The sequence below is a fragment of the Mirounga angustirostris genome, unplaced genomic scaffold (genome assembly GCF_029215605.1).
Source record: "Mirounga angustirostris isolate CCGP_5_RB_7025 unplaced genomic scaffold, mMirAng1.0.hap1 SCAF_5, whole genome shotgun sequence".
In the NCBI taxonomy this organism is placed as follows: Eukaryota; Metazoa; Chordata; class Mammalia; order Carnivora; family Phocidae; genus Mirounga; species Mirounga angustirostris.
The window spans coordinates 3023952-3044123 of NW_026991713.1; the positions used below are offsets into that span (position 1 = coordinate 3023952).

General features: G+C 52.0%; 1 protein-coding gene across 5 annotated transcripts in view; it reads right to left on the reverse strand.

Annotated features, from left to right (window-relative positions):
• Positions 1-20172, reverse strand: part of TBC1D22A (TBC1 domain family member 22A) — a 322639-nt gene that overhangs the window by 133829 nt on the left and 168638 nt on the right. For 4 of the 5 annotated variants that reach the window (XM_064590478.1, XM_064590475.1, XM_064590476.1 and 1 more), the window contains one exon: positions 14329-14438. The exons of the other annotated variant lie outside the window; for it this stretch is intronic. In XM_064590478.1, coding sequence (XP_064446548.1) covers positions 14329-14438 — 110 coding nt within the window. The remainder of the gene's footprint in view (positions 1-14328; positions 14439-20172) is intronic. 5 annotated transcript variants of the gene reach the window in all.

Consider the following 20172-nt stretch of genomic DNA (forward strand, 5'->3'; position numbering starts at 1 on the left):
CAACCAACAGTGTAGCTTATGCTGAACTGCACTCCTTCTGGGAGTCTGGAATTTTGGAAAGTGCCAGGCAGAGGGTGTCGAGGTGACGAGCTCTCCATACAACCCAGGCACAGAGTCTCTAACGAGCTCCCAGGTGGACATTTCACACCTGCTGTCATGACTCACTGCTGGGGACATGATGTGTGTCCCGTGTGCCTCCACCGGGACAAGACGTGAGGTGCCTTACCCCTGCTGTCTCCGGGCCTCCCCACTTGGCTGGTTCTGCTTTGCAGGCTGGTACTGGAAGGAATGACGGCCTTGAATACAACCATATACTGATTCCTGGGAGGCACTGAACCTTGGGCTGGTCTTTGGGTACCCCAACAGAGTCAGGGAGAAAAACCAACAGGGCCCTTCTGTTCACAGAGAGACCACCAGTTAAGCAAATGTTCATCACGCAGGCCACGCAAGTGCATGAGAAGGGCCAACTGTGATGTGGGGAGCCCCGCCTGTTAGCACAGCACAGAACGGGGAGCCCCATCTGGAGACCAGGCTAAGGATGTGAAGCCTGAGCAGAGATGCAGAAAGAAGGGAGCAGCGTGCAGAAGAGCCCTGGCAGCAGCCCAGAGCAGGGCACCTCCTGGGGCGGGGGGAGGGAAATGAAGGCCAGGACAGTTGGAGGGGCAGTGAGGAGGCTGGGGTACGGCGGGAGAAGACCGTTCTGAGGCTGGGAGACCATCTGGGAGGGAAGGGTAGGACCAGAGCAGAGCCATGGAATGAAGGTACTGACATGGAGATGGGGAGCCACCACACTTACAAGATCTGCATTTGGAGAAGACTCTGCCGCAAGGTGCAGAGTAACAGCAGAGCAAAGAGGATGCAGGGAAGTCAGCTGCCAGACCGATGCCCTAATCTACACCAAATGATGAGGAGAGCCTCCCACCGAAGACGCAGGTGGCCCAAATTATCCAAACTGCTTTCAACGAGCTATATTACTGGTTGGGTTTTTGAACTTGAACATAGGGCTTTTCATTTATTCCTATTAGCTTGTTCACTTGATTGGTCCTCGGGTGGCATTCCAGGCAGCTGAACTCATTCTGAATCGTGATTATGTCATCTATCACATTAGCTGTCCCTCCAAGCTTAGAGGCGCTGGTTATACTTACACCCTCAATGTCTTCATTACAGCCTCAGAGAAGAGGGGGAAGGACAAGGACAAGGACAGAGCTCCACGGCATGTTTCTCAGGGACCACACTCAGGTGGAGGAGTGCTGTAACAATGTATCAAGCCAACTCCTCACTTTCGTAGTGCAAGCTTCCTTTCTCTGATCTCCTGTCTTCTCATCTGTGAGACAGGAATGTCCGCTTCACAAGGCACGGGGAGGGGCTGTTAAATGAGTCGCTATACCTAAAGAACCCGGACCCTCCCTCCCAGTGCCCACCTTCCACGGTGACACAGGTCACGGGATAGCAGTGAAGACGGGGATTCCCGCCCAGCCCTGATGCAGCACCCAGTGCTCCTACTGTCAGCCACTCCGACAATGGGGTCGATGCTAAATGCCTGTTTTCGGTCACTACCAGGGGTTGTCAAGGGTCTGAGGGGAAGACAGGATGGGTGGGTGGAGCACAGGGGATTTTTAAGGCACTGAAACCTCCCTGTGTGACTGTAACAGTAGACATACATTGGTCCAAAGCCCGAGAACGTGCAACACCAAGAGAGAACCCTCGTGTCAACTCTGGACTCTGGGCAGTAGGAACAGATCAACACTGGCTCATCAGCTGCACCAAATGCACCACAGTAATGCAAGATGTTAGTAAGAGGAGCTGTGTCTGTCGGGATGTGGTGAGGGAGTACAAAGAAACCACATTTTCTGCTGAGTATTTCTATACACCCAAAACTGCTCTAAAAAATAAAGTCCATTAATTTTTAAAATCACTCAATTCATCCAAAAGAACATAGGGGAGAAAAAGTGGAAATAAGAAAAGATAAAATGAATAGAAAATAAATACCAAGGTGGCAGCCTAAGAAGCCCCAGCCACACAAATAATTACACCGGAAACCTATGAATGTGTATGAACGAAACATACTTAAAAAAACAAAGCAAAATCCAACTCTAAGCTTTCTACAAGAAACGCACATTACACAAGAAAATACCCACAGATTAGAAGCAAAGGGGTAGAAAAAAAGATGCACCAAGACTAAGCCAAGGGAAGGTGGAATGGCTATATTAATATCTAATGAACTGGACTCCAGAACAGGGAACATGACCAGCAATAATGAGGAATATTTCGTAACAATAAATAAAAATAACATCTAAATTCATCAAGAAAACCTAAAAGCTAATCCTATGTGTACCTAATAAATGAGATTCAGATGATGTGAAGCAAGACCTGACAAAACTAAGAGACAAATCCAACCATTATAATTGGAAATTTCAAAAGTCCTCACTCAGTAGCTGAGAAAAAGGAGACAGAAAATCAGTAAAAGCAGAGAAGACTGGACTAACACTATCAACCAACCTGACCCGACTAACATTTATGGAAACCTCCCCCAACAAAGCAAAACATACATTCTTTCCAAGGACACATAAGATATTCACCAAGACAGACCACGTGACAGATCTCAGAACAAATACCAGAAAATGTAATTACCAATGTTAGGAAGGAAAGACATCACTATAGTTCCTACAGACATTAAAAGAATTAAAGGGTATTATGAACAACAATATGCCAGTAAATTAGACAACTTCTTTAAAATGATGAAATTCTTTAAAAGACACAAATTATTGAAACTGACAAGAGTGGCACCTGGGTGGCTTAGTCAGTTAAGCATCTGCCTTCCGCTCAGGTCATGATCCTGGAGTCCTGGGATCAAGCCCCAAGTTGGGCTTCCTGTTCAGTGGGGAGCCTGCTTCTCCCTCTCCCTCTGCCTGCCGCTCTGCCTACTTGTGCTCTCACTCTCTCTCAAATAAATAAATAAAATCTTTTTTTAAAAGCTTTAAAAAAAAAAAACTGACAAAGCTTTTCTTAAAGCTTTAAAAAAAAACTGTCAAGAGAAGAAGTAGAAAATCTGGAGCCCTACTTACAGCAAAAATTGAATTTACAGTTAAAACTTTCCCACAAAGAAAGTCCCAGGGCAAGATGGCTTCCCTGTTGAACTCTATCAAATATTTAAGGAAGAATAATAATCTTACACAAACCCTTCCAGAAATTATAGGCCATCATTTCCCTAAGGTTAAGAAAGAAAAAGACTTTAGAAGAAAAGAAAGTAGAACACAATATTCCTCAGGAACAGAGAGGTGAAAATCTTTAAATACATACTACCAAAGAAAATCTAGAAGTAGAGAAAAAGGCTAATATCTCATGACAGAGTAGAGTTCCCCAGAAATGCAGGTCAACCTAACAATCAAAGTTCATTAAGGCCCTTCACTACATTAACAGAATAAGTAAGAAAAATCACATGATCATATCAACAGAAAAGGCATTTGACAAAAATATCAATTCCTAATTTTTTTAAAAGACTCAGCAAAGCAAACTACAATGTGACGTCCTGGTCTTCTTCCACCAGGTCTTAAGAATTCAATCCTCAACCTCTTATTCCATTATATACCAGTATTCCTCAAATGTAAAGACCTATCAAAATAAACCAGGGTGCTTATTAAAAACATAGACCTCTCGACTGTGGAATTTGTACTGTCAGCAACCACCCTGGAAAAGGGCATCTACAAAAAGCCAACAGCTACTACCGTACTTCATGTTGAGAGCCTGAATGCTTCACCCTCCCCGGGAAGGTAAAAATGTCTGCTCTCAGCACATGAGGATCTTGACAATGCAGTAAGTCAAGAAAAGGAAATAAAGGCCATGCAAGTGTATAGAAAGGGGTAAGGGTCTCTTTATTTATAGATGACATGATTGTGTATAATTCCTAAGGCATCTACTGAAAAGCTCCTGAGCTACTCAGTGAATTTAGTAAGATCACCAGAAAGGTGAGGCACATTACATTTTCCAAAAGTGGCCACAACACTATCTCCAATCCTGCGTGCTCTTTAATTATGAGACATTGCACTCCTGTATCAAGAGATGGGAGTCCAATTTCCCTCTCTCTGAATCTGGGAAGACTTGTGACTGCTTCAACCAAGAGTACAGGAGAAGTGATACTGTGTGATTTCAGAGGCTGTCATGAAAAATGCACCTTACATGCTGTTGGCTGGAAATCTTACTGGGAGCCTCGCACTATTATGTAAGAAGTCTGACTATCCTAAGGCCACCATGCTGTGAGGCTGCAGAGTCACAGGGAGAGGCCATGAGATGGCAGTCACTGTCCTAGTCTCAGAGCACCCCGACCTCTGCCCTGCCTGAGCCCAGGTACCAGGAGCTCACATATATATGGGTGAGACTTCAGACGGTTCCAGCCCCTAAGCATCACCTTGTACCCACCTTCAAGTCTCCCCACCTGAGGCTCCAGACAATGTGGTACACGGATAAGCAATACATGCCATTTCCTGACTGAAATCCTGACTGAAAGAATCTGTGAGCATAATAAAATAGTTCCTTTAAGTTGGGAATTTGGAGCAATTTGTTACGCAACAATACTAGATAGAGAAAGATGTCGGTTTACAAAATCAATTATATTTGTATGTATCAGCAGTAAAATTTGAAAAACAAAATCTACAAAGCTATACCATTTAAAATAGCAACAAAAAACCCAAACTATTTAGAAATAAATTTAACATCTGAACAAAACCCATACACTGAAAACTACAAAATGTTTGTGAGGATAAATTTAAAAATGTCTAAAAACTCAGTATTGTTAATGCTATTAATTCTGGGAAAACTGACATATAGATTCAACACAATCCCATTCAAACCCCAGCTCCTATTACTTTTTCTAAGGCTTTTCTGGTAGAAAATGGCCAACGATAAACTTTATATACAAATGTAAAGGACTGGGGCACCTGGGTGGCTCAGTTGGTTAAGCGTCTGCCTTTGGCTCAGGTCATGATCCCAGGGTCCTGGGATGCAGCCCCAAGTCGGGCTCCCTGCTCAGCGGGGAGCCTGCTTCTTCCTCTCCTCCCTGCTCGTGCTCTCTATCTCTCTCTCTCTCTCAAATAAATAAATAAAATCTTTTTTAAAAATGTGAAGGACCAAAAATACTCGTGAAAATTTATTTTAAAAAGAACAAAGTTGGAGGACTCTCTCTACTGGACTCTGAGAAAAGCTACAGTAATTAAGACAGTATGTACTGGCATAAAGATGCAGTAATAGATCAATGGAACAGAACAGAATGTCCAGAAATAGATACACATTTATATAACCATTTGATTTTCAGAAAAGGGACCAAAGCAATCCACTGGAAGAAAAAAAAAAAAAAAAAACTGTTTTTGACAAATGATGCTAGCTATGTTAACTAGGAAACCTGTATTTTAAAAATGAACCACTCTGCCTTCCTCACACCATACAGAAAAATTAAGTCAAGTTAAAAGTCAAAACAAAAATTATAAAGCTTCTAGAAGAAAAGCAAAGGAGAATTCCCTGGCACACTGGGGGTAGGTGAAGGATTTTTACTTAAATTGGATCTTAAATTTTAAGTTAGATTTTTTTTTTTTAGATAAATTAGATTTCATAGAAATTAAAATTTTCCACTTATGAGAAGACACAGTTTTCTAACAATGGAGTGCCACACCACAAACTTGGGGAAAACATTCTCCCAGCCCCTCACTCTCTAACAGAAGACGGCCGTCCGGCAGAGACACGTCGAGGAGGGGAGTGCTGGTGCAGCCCTGCCTCGCACACGTTGCTGCTGGGTGTGTAAAATGGTACAGCCCATTTGAGGGAAATGCCGGGCTGTTTTCCACAGAAACGAAATACACTCCCACAGCATGACCCTGCGAGGCTACACCTAGGCACCGAGCGAGAGAAAATGGAGGTTACGTCAACAAGAAGACATGCACATGAATGTCCACAAAAAGTCTACTCATAGCAACCAAAGGCCAGAAACAGCTTTGGCTTCCACCAAAAAGATGGACGGAGAAACAAGCTGTGATATATTCATAGTGAAATACTACTTGGTAATTAAAAGGAATGAACTATTCATTCATGCAATGACATGGATTTTACGTTTTTCAATGCTACTGTGAACTGAATTTTTTTTAATTTTCATTTTTAAAGTGTTGGCTGCTCAATGACTCATTCTTAATGAATCTTCTGCTGCAGCCCAGTAACCAACACACTCTTATCTGTTTAATAAACCTTTCTAAACGTTGCCAAGAATTCTCAATTTTATCGACGAGGCTCTAAAATCCCTTCTCTAAAGATCCTTCCACACACAGCATGATTCATCTCGTGTTTGAGACAGGAACACATCTGCACGGACTAGGTGCCTCCTTCTTCATTCTTCCATCCACGGGGCTGGGCACAAGGCCTGGCTTTCCCTCCCTCCCCACGACGGCTTGGCTGCTCCTTCCAGGTGAAGACAGCCAAATCGGGGCCAAGTGAGCGAGCTGCCTCTCAGCCACCTTCCCAAGCAACAGACCGGCCCCTCGCTTCTTCTGTTTCCACTGAGCTGGGGAAGAACAACGCCCCCAGGCCTCTGGCCGCCCACGCTCATTTCTAAGGATCCTGGGCCGCCTTCCAAGCTGCTGGGGGCCCCTCTCCTTCCTGGAGCAGAAACCGCTCCAAGGGCTCCCTGCACCCGCTCTGGTTTCCTGTGATACGTCTGTCCCTTCTCTCCTCACTGGCCTTATCTTCAAAGGCCGACGTGCAGCAGTGACACCTGAGGGACAGCAGGCCCTGCGGCCCCCCAGGACGGGGCTGGCAGAGGCCCGGACATCCTCTATGCGCGGCGCCACGCCACCATATTTCCAGCCTTCTGTCTGACAAGTTCTAGGATAACACAGTCCCCTTCCCCAACGCCCCCCTCACTCCCAGGCCACCGACCAGTTCTCTGAACTGAGCAATGCTTCCCCAAGGAAAGGAAGTGTAGAAGACTAATTATAAAAGCAACGGCCCTTTTCTCCTCAAAGAGGCTGTCCTGTTAAGTAATGAATCCGAGAGTAATAGTATGACTGCAGGAGAGGCAAAGGGGGAAGCCGTAATTCAGCAAGCACAAGCTCGCCGGCAGCCCTGGCGCTGGGGCTGCTGGTGTCGTGCGGAGACCGGGAAAGTCCAAGAAGAACCCTCCCCAGCACGGAGGATACGCACCCCTGCAGCCTAGAAAACAGAACGGAAGCACACAGCCATGGCTTCCACACTTAAGGTCCCGCCCCCGTTCCCCCCCATACCGTCTGTGCCCAGACAGCCCAGGCCACCCCCTCGCTGTGGAACCCCCCACCGCACGGCCCGCCGGGCAGATCCACACGGCCCATTTCACCACAAAATAAAGACTCCTCTCATAACCACATCCCTCTGTTAAGACAAAACCATCCCATCAGAATAATTAGCAGGGTCACGTGGGTGAGGTTCACGAGGTCCTTTTGCCTCTTCTCTTCCCCGCCTGCCTCCTACACACTCAAGGTTCACGAGGTCCTGGTAAGATTCTTCCCCGGGCAGGACTGGCCATGCACTGCTGGCCATTCAGTACCCTGATCCCCGCCCCCTCGCTGCCACACCCAGACCCTCCCCAGCAACCCTAAGGAGGCAGTAGGTACCCCCACCGCGCCCACCCCACCACGGGTACTCACAGCGGCACCACAGTGGACGAGGCCTGCCCAGTCTGCCCGGCGCTCTCTCTCTGCCCATCCCACCGCCACCCAGCTGAGGCTCTAGTTTGGGCCGCAGATGGCCCCTCGCTAGCCCCACCTGCCGCCGCTGAGGGCCGTGCCAACGGCCTCCCTTCATTGCTCACGGAGCCAGCAGGAGCGCGAGGGCACCACAGTGCGAACCGAGTCTCCGCCATGAGACTATTTCACCTGGAAATGCAGCTGCTGCTTTTCTCCCGGCACCAAGGCCCCTCCATAGAAAGAGCGTCCCCTAAACAAACACCGAGTGCGAGGACACCATCCATCAGAAATGAGTGAGCAGGCCTGACACCTGGGGAGGGCCAAATTACGGGCCTTTCTCAGAGCTGCCAAAGCCAACCGCCCCCTTCCCCAAGGAATCTGGGTGAGTCTGCGTGTCACGGCCGCAGCCCGGAGAGAGTGCCGACCCTGGCCTGCACCGCTTCGTGAGGACCGCCGGCTCGGCCATTTCTGGAATGTCCCACGCACACTGGAAGAAAGGGAACACGCTGTGTGTGCCGGGCGTGGGGTTCCAGATATGGCCAGTAGCTCAATCTTATGAAGCCGCGGCACAAATATGTCGCGATCTTGCAAGTTCTTGTCTGCCTGACCCGCTAATTACTGAGAGGCAGGAAAGCTGGGGCCAGACTGTGCGGGTCTGAATCCCAAGTCTGCAACTTCCTAGCCCCACAGCGGGAAATGCCTGACAGACATGTTGCAGGGAAACTGAGATTAACACCAACAGTTAACGCAAAGAACCTAGAACAGCGTCTCGCACTGACAGCATCTTCAGGAACTTCCGCCTAACTTTTGCCTCTTCTCTTCCCCGCCTGCCTCCTACACACTCAAGAGATACACTTCTTTTTTTTTTTTTTAAAGATTTTATTTATTTGAGACAGAGAGAATGAGAGACAGAGAGCACGAGAGGGAGGAGGGTCAGAGGGAGAAGCAGACTCCCCGCCGAGCAGGGAGCCCGATGCGGGACTCGATCCCGGGACTCCAGGATCATGACCTGAGCCGAAGGCAGTCGCTTAACCAACTGAGCCACCCAGGCGCCCAAGAGATACACTTCTGTCCACACACAGGCGTGCTGTCATAGCAGACGTTCAGGACTGTGTCTTCGTCCTGGTAAATTTATCCACTTGTCCCTCGGCAGTGATGCTCTTTATCCCAAATAATGCTTTCTGCCTCAAAATCCATTTCATCTAATAATGCATAAGAGCCACACTGCTGCCTAACTCTTATTTCGGTTAGTGTTGATCTGTTGCTCCCAACCCCTTCCTTCACGCCGTTTTGTAATCTTATGTTTTAGGTGAGTGTCTTCTAAGTAGTGTATAGCTGGATCCTGTTTGTAAATCCAATCTGGCCTGACAGTTATCCTTCTCCAGAACACCAAACGCAACCCATCTCATTCTGGCCTCTGCTTTTCCTGCTGCGGCCTATTTCCCATCCAACCGTCGGCCCGAACGACTCATCTGTCTGTCGCTGGCCGTTCCTATGACATTTTCTCTGACCTCCGATATGTAGCGGCTTCACTCTGGTTTCTCCAGGTGTGATATTTTAATGCCACTTTCTTGAGACTTGTTTGTTTAGGGACCACAAGAGCCCATGTCTCTCACAGGTGCTGGAAAGTTCTGGCCACCACCTGTGTGTGCACGGGGGCTCGCACAGCATGTTTTCCCATCCCGGGCCTGTTGCTCATTCTGCCCTAACCTCTCTTCCAAATCCGTGCCCTCCCTCAGTGCTGCCCACCCAGTAATTTTCTCCTTCTGCTTTAATCCTCTCTTCTGCTGGGTCTAAAGAACGGTAAATTTCAACGACCATAAGTTTGTTTGCTAGAAGTTCTGTTGGGCTCTTTTCAAAAACCTGCGAGCTCTTCTTTCAGAGTCTTATTCTTCGTGTTAATTACTTGTTTGGGCTCCGTTCACATCACTGCTGTAGGATGTCGAGTCCCTGGGGTAGATCACTGCTAATCACAATGCCTGTTAATGTCCAGTCCTGGCGCACACTTCTTCTGTCTCGTGCTTTCTCCGTCGTGAGCCCGTCTTCGGGGGGCTTTTCTGTGGGAAAACCACAGGCCTGTGCCGAGAGAGCAGCCCCCAGGGCGGCAGTTCTCCGGGGCAGTCGGCCCACTGCTGCCGTCCAGGAGACCCTTTCAAGCGGTCTCGGAGATCAAAACCACATTCCTAATAATAGCAACATTATTTACCTTTGTCACGTGTTGCCGCCTGCACGGCTGGCGCGAAAGGTGAGTAAAGCGCGGACACGTTGGCATGAGTCGAGGCAGTACCACCAAGCCGCATTCTTAGCGCCTCGCACTCACAGTGGCGAAGATAAATAAAAGGCAGTTTCGCTTAAGGATGTCCTTGATGAGGTTCCTAATTTTATGATTAATATTGCATCAGATCCCGACCCTCAAGTAAACATCTTTTCAATATTCTGTGTGGCAAAGTGGGAAGAACACAGAGAGCCCTTGAGATGTGTACCAAACAACAGTGATTTCTTCTAAAAATGCCCCTGGTCAATTGTTGGAGCTGTGAGCTGAATCAGATAACATTTTTCAAGAAACATCATTTTCACTAGAAGAAATGACTCACAGGCAAACCGGTCATTCAAACTTGGGTATTTGGCACTTTCTCAAAAATGAACAAAGACTGTCATTTCAAGGAAAACAATCGGCAGTATGTGTTGCCAATAATATCTGAGCTTTTAAGCCAAACTCTGAATTTTGAAGAACTTTCGCCTGCCACTCTGGGCTCACCAGCTTCCTCTGACAAGACGGTGGTAAGGCTACGAGACGTGATCCTGTATGATGAGGTGCGTCAGCATCTGGAAGCTCCACACACCCCAGTCACCCAGTATTCCCCAGATGGCCAGCGTCGATGCTACAGAACCACGTGAGGGCAAAACACCCGCTCAAAGTGCAAGACAGGCCAGTGGACTTCAACGTCACTGGGAACAAACGGTGGCCGACATGGCTTCAACTGTCACACGGCAGGCGACCTTCAGGAAGCCACCGTGCTAAGCTGTGGTCTAGTGTTAGCGAGCAGACATCCAGGTCGTCGGGAGAGCGCTGTGAAAATTCCCCTCCCTCTCCCAACGCCCTGCCTGGGAGAGGCCAGACTGTTTTCACACACTCCCATCAAAACCAACATATCTCCACGGACTGAATGCAGAAGCACACGAGAGAATTCGGGTGTCTTCTACGGAGTCAGACCTACAGGGTCTTAACGCAGGGGAACACAGTGCCCTCCTTCTCACGAAATAGTTACGTTTCAAAAATACTAATTTATTACCAAGATATGTTACTTATAATAACACAGGGATTTATCACTGTTATTTTAAGATAAATTACTAAATATTTTTAAATGATCTCTGTTTGAGTTTCTAACAGAGTAAATACCGACAGAATTCACCCACGTGAGTCAAAGCTCTTTGAGTTCCTCGGGATTTTTGAAGACTGTAACGCAGCCCCGAGACACGAAGCTGGAAAGCCCTGACGGGAGAACCGTTTTATTTTTGTTTCTGAGTAGCACCAGGATTTCCCTATGCAGGCCCGGCTTTATCTTATTTCTACCCCTGGCCAGGACAATAAAACCTTAACTTTTAGGCATGACTGCAGTCATTCCCTCCACACTTACTAGCGTCTACTGGTGGGGTCACCACTCCTCGTGTCCGCAGGACTCCCCTCCCCTTGGTAAGGAGTCCAGCTTTGCATTTTAGACGATTCTTGCTCAACATCACCCAATGCCTCCAGGCATATGCTGGGAGGGAGCAGCTTCTTCCTGGGCCTAGCCTGTCATCCTCCTGGGACCAGAGCCTCCCCTCCCCCAGAACCCCTAGAACTCTGCCGTCCATCGGCAGTCCTCTCCGCGCACCCCTGGCCACCAGGATACGCATCCTGCAGGGACAACAGGTTGGTGACTGCACAGCCCCTGTACACAGCAGGATGGCCAAATGCAAAACACAGAGTCTCAGACTGAGGCTGCAAGGTGAGCCGAACACACAGTCACGTCTCCAGAAAAATGAGCAGATGTGGCTTTTGCCCTCTAGAACGTAGCCAGCAAAATGGAAGTCATTTCCACTGATTTCAGCTGGACACGGTTATAAAGCAGAGCAGAAAACCACAGGCTTCAGAGCTCACATGTGGGTCCCAACACAGGCTCTCTGACCCCAGGCAAGGGGTGTGTGAGTGTGCAGGGTGTGACATCCACTCTGCTGTGAAGCTAAGAGCCACTCGGACACGCTAGCCGTCACTGCCCCCTGACACGGGAAGCCCCGCTGCTGCTGCCGAGGAGAGCAGGAGGGCCGCTGCACAGCCGTGGCCCAGCGACTCGGACTGCCTGCCGTCTCCCTTGGCACGTGGATTTAGCGTCATGCGATAGACAGCCCCGAACTTCCTAAGCTGCAGGGAACCGGCGAAGGCCAGGCTGACAGGGCCGCACTTATCAAGGCCAAGCACGAGTTCTCAGTGGCTCTCAAGCAGGGCAGTGACGTGATGAGAAGGTGCTCCAGGAAGACGGCCCTTGAGTCGTCAGGAGAGAGCAGAGAGGACGGGGCGAGCCCAGGTTGTATGAGAGCAAGCGCAGCAACAGAAGCTTCCGGCTCCTCAGGACGCCGACACCCGGTCCGTCTTTCCGCCTGCTGCTCCGTCCCCTCAGGCCCTCACACCTGTCCACACAAAGCAGCGGGGGCACCCGAATACGCCCAACAGCCCCCCAGAGGAGCTCGCCTCATCTCAGGGAATGACAGATCTCCCCGAGTCCCCCAGTGCTGGTAGCCGGCACCCCTCCACACTGCTCACGTCAGGGCCCTGCGGCTCGCGGCGGCCTGCAGAGGGCGGTGAACGCGTGTACCGGGAGGGACCCACGCTGCACACACGCACACGCACGCACACACGCAACCCTGGCCCAAAAGGAATGTCAGCCGTCCCATCAGACAGCAAACCTCAGGTGAAAAATGAAAAGCCAGCCTCACTTCCAGTGTAGAGCTGATTTTATTCACAAATAGAAGCGGGATAATCTTGTATCTAAATGGCAGGAATTCCATCACTCATGGTAAGAGAAGTGACATTTGAAATTTATAAGGTCTCACGTTATGATTCAATCCCTTTTCTAAACGGGGAAAAAAAAAAGTCTTACATTTTGGGAGAAGACTAACACATATGAAAACATTAACAATGGAGGGGAATGATAAATCGAGGCTTGGGCCAAAATCGTATTTTTCTCTGTCAGATGCAAACAAGGTTCTTACTCGTCATTACGGGAAGGGCCTCTCCCTGGCCTTTGTCGCTTCTCGTTATCAAAAGTAAGGTGAGCCACACCGTTCTCTCCCACACAGTCATTCCGGCTCATTTATTCAAATTAAACCTCAGGACCCAAATCTGGAGACCACATCGGGTAGAAGTCTTCCTCGGGCCCCTTCTAGCCCAGCAGCTGAGCCAAGGCCTCCACGGGCAGCCGTGTCAGAAACAGCAGCACGACGACGGCTCAGGACGGCCTGGCCTGGCAGGAAACGCAGGGGACAAGTGCACCCCATCTGCTTCTCCCCTACTCACCTGCGACGAATGGGGTCCCGGCGCAGCACAGACGCCCACACGGGCTCCGTCCCTGGGGCATCTTTGGAGTGAACCCAGCCCATGAGGTCCCGCAGAAAACCTCCATCAACCAAACCCTGCTCGGGGCTCTACACACCACCCCCCACCCCCGTCACCCCTCCTCCAAGTCTCGCTGCATTCCCAAATCGGGTCCTCGGGAGCACGCGTCTCATGCCCCCTCCGGCTCCACCCTGCGCCCACACTGAGCTCCTAGGAGGCGTCTGCTGACATACTTCTCCCTCCCCAGGAAGGCACGCAGCCCTGGCGCAGAGTGTGCATCTAGGAAAGCCATGTCGGCAAGAGTGAGCCAAGACGGTCCACACCCACCAGGGGGCCTCCATCTACCTCGACCACGGATTGCTACATCAACAGGCTCCCATCCTCCTTCCTACTCTGTGTAGGGTCTTTCCCCCAAACCACTTCCCTAAAATCACCCCGGCCCTGGGAGACCTGCAGCCTTTCTGCAAAAATCTCCGCCACCCGCCCCGACTGACAGCAAGTCCAGCAGAGCCCCGGCCACGGGGAGCAGGGCTTCCAGCAGCTTGTGCTTCCCTCGGGGACCGGGCACAGCTGCAGTCCCCCACCAGCAGACCCCTGGCCCGGGGCCAGCAGAGACTGTGGGGCCGGCTGCTCATGGGCCCGGGGTGACAGGTGAGCTCTGAGGCCCTAACTCGGACGCCCCGTAAGGGGCGGGTTGCCCTGAGTACAGCTCACCAGGCTTATCAGCACCACCCCACATCTGGTGCTGGGATCACCCGGCGTCACCGGCAGCAGAGCTGGGCAGCTCGCAATGTGTGGGAGTCAGACTGCAGGGGAGGGGAGAGCCCCACGCCCTAGGAGGCCCCAGCAGCGCACCGGGACTGTCTGCAGATGCAGGGGTGTGTGCGCACGCACACGCAGTATCTCCCACACCCCCCCGACCCTGTGCAGGCGGCACGTGGCCAAGCTGCGCACGGGGCAGGCCCATGCGGCAGGCCCAGTGCCCCCCACCCCGCGACGCTGGTTTCGGAGTCAGAGGCCAGGCCGGCGGGGGCTCACCTGAATGCCATCCAGCAGCTTGCTCACGCACCAGTACGTGTCGGCCTCGACATCACGCAGCACGTCTGCGGGCACGCGGGAGACGTCGGCAGCGTCCACGTCCTCCTCCTCTGCGTGCCAGGGAGCATGCGAAAGACAGCGAGCGGTTAACCCACAGGACACACCACGGGGCGGGGGCGGGGGCGCGGCTCGCAGAGACTTGCACGCGGCAGGCAAGGGACGCCGGGGGCCCATTTCTCTCGCTCGAACTAGATGGCTCCTAGGCTTCAATCTCATCACTTAATGGTTCTCCATTTTAATACCTAATTAGTTGCAGATAATTAATATTCTGAGTCTTTTCCAATTAATTAACATAATTAATATATTATAAATTATTGCTTCTCAGGCCTTTCACCTCCTGATAAGCGAGGGCCTAAAAGACATTACTTATTCCCAATTCAGGTCTGAAAGCTTTTTCGTAAGATTTTTTAAAATTCTGCTTCTAATGTGGTTACATATTCATTAGACAATAATCTCTCTCAAAACCGGTTCCCAAGGTGAGGATTTCCAAAACCACACTGGGCAAAGACCCCTTGGCTACAGGCGAGCACCCGTGAAAGCAGGAGCCTGAAGAGAAAGAACAGGCCACAGTGCTCTGAACAGTCTCTTTCTTCGAATACAAAAAACCCAATGAGAGAACATAACTTAAAATTTTTAAAATGCAGAACAGACACTTAACTGAAACGGCTTATCAGACATTTGAATGAACTAGTTTTAGATCCTTACAAAAGCTGCTATCACCCAGCACAACACTCATAAATGTTTTAGAAATTGTGCATTCTGTTTTTTCATTTTATTTACTTTTGTTTTGTTTTGCCAACATGCAGGGCATCCTTGCAAGAAAAACATTCTTGAAGCAAAGAAACATTTCTGCCGAGAACATATGTGGAAAGTTTTAAGTAGGTAGAGATGACAATAACCCTAAGAATACGAATTGCTACCACCTGTTGCGTAGCTGTGAGGTGACAGGCGCCCCTCCCCACGATCGAATGTCCTCGTTCATGAACCCCCGTCACACGTCTGCTCCCATGGCCACTGTGCCCCTTGGAAACAGGCTGCAGTGAAAGAGCAGGTGTGGCCCCCGGAGACAGCCCTTGGCAGCGTGGTCAGGACGCAGGCCCTCCTGACAGGTAGCCCCACACAGCCTCGCCTCACGTCACAGCACATAGCTGCAAGAGCCACGGTGAACCCCCTTCCACTCTGCTCCCTGTTCACGACAGAAACCACAATGGTGACAAGAGGCCAGGCGAGTCCAGACCCAAGCCCGGCCAGGCCCTGCGTGGGGGCCACACCGGTCTACACAGGCAGGCCCAGCCCTGGAAGCACACTCAGCCAGGCCACGTACAGCCACGAGGACACGTCCCCATCAGCTCTGCTCTCAGCCCCTTGTCACCGCATGTCCCGGGGCGCCTGGGACCACGTCTGTGGGGGCTGCAGCCGGGAAAGTCACTCCGTCCCCACTTATTCCTTCACTCCCCCGCTCACTCAACAAGCCCTTCTGCATTTTGGTTTTGTTCAGGGGTTTATTTTATTGCGACGTAGTCCATATACAATAAAATTCACCTTTCTTAAAGCACACAACTCACTGGGCTTTAGTGTCTCACAGAGTTGGATAGCCATCACCACCACGTAATTCCAGAACTTTTTCACCACCCCAAGCCAGCCCATCAGCAGGCACTCCCCATTCCCCAAGCCCTGGCAACCACTCCTCTGTGCTCTGCCTCCGTGGATCTGCCTGTTCTGGACATTCCACGTAATGGGATTGTGCGGGATGCAGCCTTCCGTGTCTGGCTCCCCTCACTCAGTGCCAAGCTCCTGGGCTCATCCAGGCCACAGTCTGTGCCAGCACCTCAGTCCTCTCCATAGCAGAAGAACATTCCGAGGTACGGGTGGGCCATACTGCCTATCACCTGTCCCCTCTAGAACATGGGGCTGGCCCCTCGCTGGGACAACGCGACAACACACAGCAGGTGCTCCCCGCGTGGTGGCTCGGGCCCTACGCTCCAGGGTCTTGGGCACAGACACGGGTAAGGGGCGATGCCTTGCAGAAGCTCAGAGCCCCTCCCCTCGGATGCAGGACTGTGGCGAAGAGCGTCCCCAGGCCGGCCTGGCCGGCTCTGAGCTCTCTCCTCGGTCCGAGCCCACCGGGGACCTGTGCCCTGTCCCAGCTGCCCCGTGGGCTGTGGGCTCTCCCTCTCATAGCCGGACAGCGTCCTGGCCCCTGGCCACGGCCCAGCAAGGTGCCTGGCCTCGGGCCTCGGCTGTCCCAGGAGGCCAACGTCTGGCCCGTGCGCAGCCTCCGATGAAGACTTGCCTGTATGGCTCTGCGGGAAATGCTGGCCCTGAAGGCCTGAGGCAGCCTAGGGGGAGGAACCCCCTCCGCCCACCTACAGAGGAGGAAACGAGGTCTGCCCGCGGTCACGACCGAGCACATGACACCGTCTTGCTGGAAGAGCAAGCCGGCGGGCGCGAGTGTAAGCGGCCTCCTCTGGCTTCCACGGACTCAGCTCCACACCCCGCCCCCTAGAGCAGGTCTGATTTTATCCCCTGTCTCAGGGAACGGGCTCCGCCACAATCCTCAGAGGACTCCTCTTGAGACGTTTTCCATCGATGCATTCTCTCTTTCCAGGGCCTTCAAAGCACCAAGATGTTGCCTCGGCTGTTAGGACAGAGCCTCCCAGCTCAAGGGGCAGCAGGCCCCCCAACGCAGGAGCTCGGGACGCAGGCCTCGGAGAGGTTTCTCGGTCTGTTTAGCTGCATAACTGCCTTATGCCAGGAAAGGTCAGCTGGGCAGCCTCTTTCAGGTGTCACCTCTCACAATGGGCCATTTGTCATTCTTCAATGTAATGAAGTAATGACATTTAACTCAGAGAACCCCTATGCCAATCTGTCTTCAAAAAAAGCCAAGAGAATCAGAATGACCCTCATTGTCAGAATGAGATAAATATCCGTCCTCCTGGAGAAAACATCGGCCGACACGGGAGAAAACGCAGAGGGCAGCACAGAACACTCCAGAAGGCTTGCGCCGCGGGCACAGGGTCAGAGCCGAGAACAGAACACCCCACCAAGGCTGGCGCAGCTGCTACGGGGTCCTCCTGGGGGCACAGCCCAGACCGAACCAAGAGCAAAGGCCGCACGCTCAGCGCAGGTGCTGTCGGTCAGAGGCCAATATTCTGCAGCATCTGCCACGAGGCCCGGGAGACTCAGCTCTGTGGGACAGGAGGGCCCTCAGAGGCAGGCCCCTAAATGGCCAACGGTCGTGACAGCTTACAACTCAAGCCCACCGGCTCCAAAGGTCATACATGCCTCCCACCAGGGCATGCTGCCTCCACGTCTCTGGGGCAAGGAGGGGGACCGAGGGGGCGGGAACCCGAACGGGGAGCCACTAGGGAAGCCTGGGGCCTCAGGAGCCCTCCTGTCCACGGACACAGAGGCTGCGCCACGCAGTGCTTTGCCCCCTAGATGTGTGCACATCAAGGGACGGGGAGAGACCAGGAACACTGCTCCGCCGAGATCACAAAGGAGAGGAAACCACAGACGTGGACGGTTCCAGCAATCCCAGGTTCAAAAAAAGGAACACAACTCCAAGGGGAAATCGGCAGATTCACAGGAACGGGACAAGCCTGGCAACAACGGAGGGGGCGGCGCCGGGGCTGGGCAGGGCTCTCGGTGCCAACCCTCCGGGCCACTGGGATGTGGGCTGAGCTAGTGCCGACCCACCCCGCGCAGATGCTCCAAGAGCGGCTCCACAAGCTGCTCGAGGCCGCCGGCTGCCACGGGAGGTGGCTGCCGCAAAGGGCACCCCCAGACCGCGAGCCCAAGCGCCCCGTACACGGCCTTCTCCCGACAGGCCCTGGAAGCCAGCGCAGGGAAGGTACGGCGGACTCGCGAAGGCAGCACTGATCCCAAACACGCGACTCCCAGCAACGGAACTTAAGCCGCCCTGTCTCATCTGAAACTGGGCTGGACTCCACGGCCTACCATACGCCGTCAGCACACATGGGCGCGCGCACTGCCGTCCGAGAGCTGCAGCCGGCCCGCCCCAACCGTCCACAGCACCACCCACCAGGGCCAGGCCCTGCACCTCGGGGACCCCGAGCTCGGAGCGACAGGGAGACCAGCACGTGCGCAGGCTGAGCCGAGGGCACACGGGGAGGCAGGGAAGACACCGCGGCCCGGGACGGACAATCCACCACAAGCGCGCATGCGGGCATGAGATGTAAAAACAGCCGCTTAATTCATAAAATCTCTCACCTGCCTTCTCAAATCATGAAACGGCTTTAGGGGATGATCTAAATCAATCCTCTGAAAATTCTACCCTGCCATATTGTTGGAAAAGCAATTTGTAAAATCATCCCATCTTTATCAATGACGCCGTTCATATCAAGAACACCAACCCTCACCTGTCTCTGTGCACAAGCACCCAGAGAACACTGCTCAGAAAGATGCAGAAACATGACCGTGGTGCCCCCGGGAAAAAACACTGCGGGTGGTGGTAACTACAACTCTTCACTCTTTGCAGAAAAGTAGAGAGTAAAAAGAGAACACAAATTTTCACAATTAACACGTAGGACTTTTGCAATAGGGAAAAAAACACTGTGTAAGCCGCTGGGATAGTTTCACTAAGGTCTGTCTTTCCATGGATAGCCCTAGAGAAAGTTCCCAAGGGTGGTGGTGCCCTTCTAAGCGTTCTGAGAAGCTCGTGGGGCATTTGGGCGTCAGGACAATTAGGGTAGGGACCTGCTGGCGATCAGTGGGGGGGTCAGCACTGCCCACCCTACAAATGTGAACAGCACCGCACAATGAGCCCATCCAGAGTCAGTCGTGACTCGTCCACCAGCCTGGGTGGATGGGTGGATCGGCAGAAGGGTAGGTAGATATAAGGAACTAATAAAAGAATGGAGGACAGGGGCGCCTGGGTGGCTCAGTCATTAAGCGTCTGCCTTCGGCTCAGGTCATGGTCCCAGGGTCCTGAGATCGAGCCCCACATCGGGCTCCCTGCTCGGCGGGAGGCCTGCTTCTCCCTCTCTCACTCCCCCTGCTTGTGTTCCCTCTCTCACTGTGTCTCTCTCTATCAAATAAATAAAATCTTTAAAAAAAAGAATGGAGGACATTCTGGCTGGTAAGGAAAAAACCACATAGGGATGTAACTGCTATTCTGCAATACCCAAAAAGCTATCTTCGATAAATAAAGAGCAGTAATTTCCTGTCCACGTTTCCACATCCAGAAAACTAGCAGGCTCAGTGGGTAAGGAAGAGGCAGGGTGATGGGCTCAAAGCAAGTCTGTCGTGGTGATGAGGCTGCTCACCGGACAGCAAGGGCGCCCGCCGCCACCGATGGACAGAGCACGTCCTCGGGCGCCAGGGCCCACTGCATCCGAAGCAGCCCGCGGAGGTAAGCGCCCAGCTGACACACGAAGGACCCGCAGGAGGGTCGTGTGCCAGGAAGCAGCCGCACCTGCTGGTGAATGGAGGCCAGCTGACAACGGCCAGCCTCTCGGTCTGAGACAGGGCAGCACGGAGGCTTCTGACTCCGCAGGGAGAGGGGGGGAGAGCCGCTACAACTCTAGAAAAGTACAACCTCACAGGTAAAACAACACTCCCCCAGTCATAAAACATGTGGTGGGCAAAAGAGCCTGTCACCACCCCAAGCTCACTCAAGCTTTGGGTCTCTGGGGACTCGCTCCTCAGAGGCTCCCCTCCAGGATGACACCTGCCCGCTTCATGGGGAACGGCCAGGGTAGCTCAGGCTGGGATCTCGTAAGGACCAGGGTGTGCTAGAAAGTAAAGAGGCCCGCACGTGGC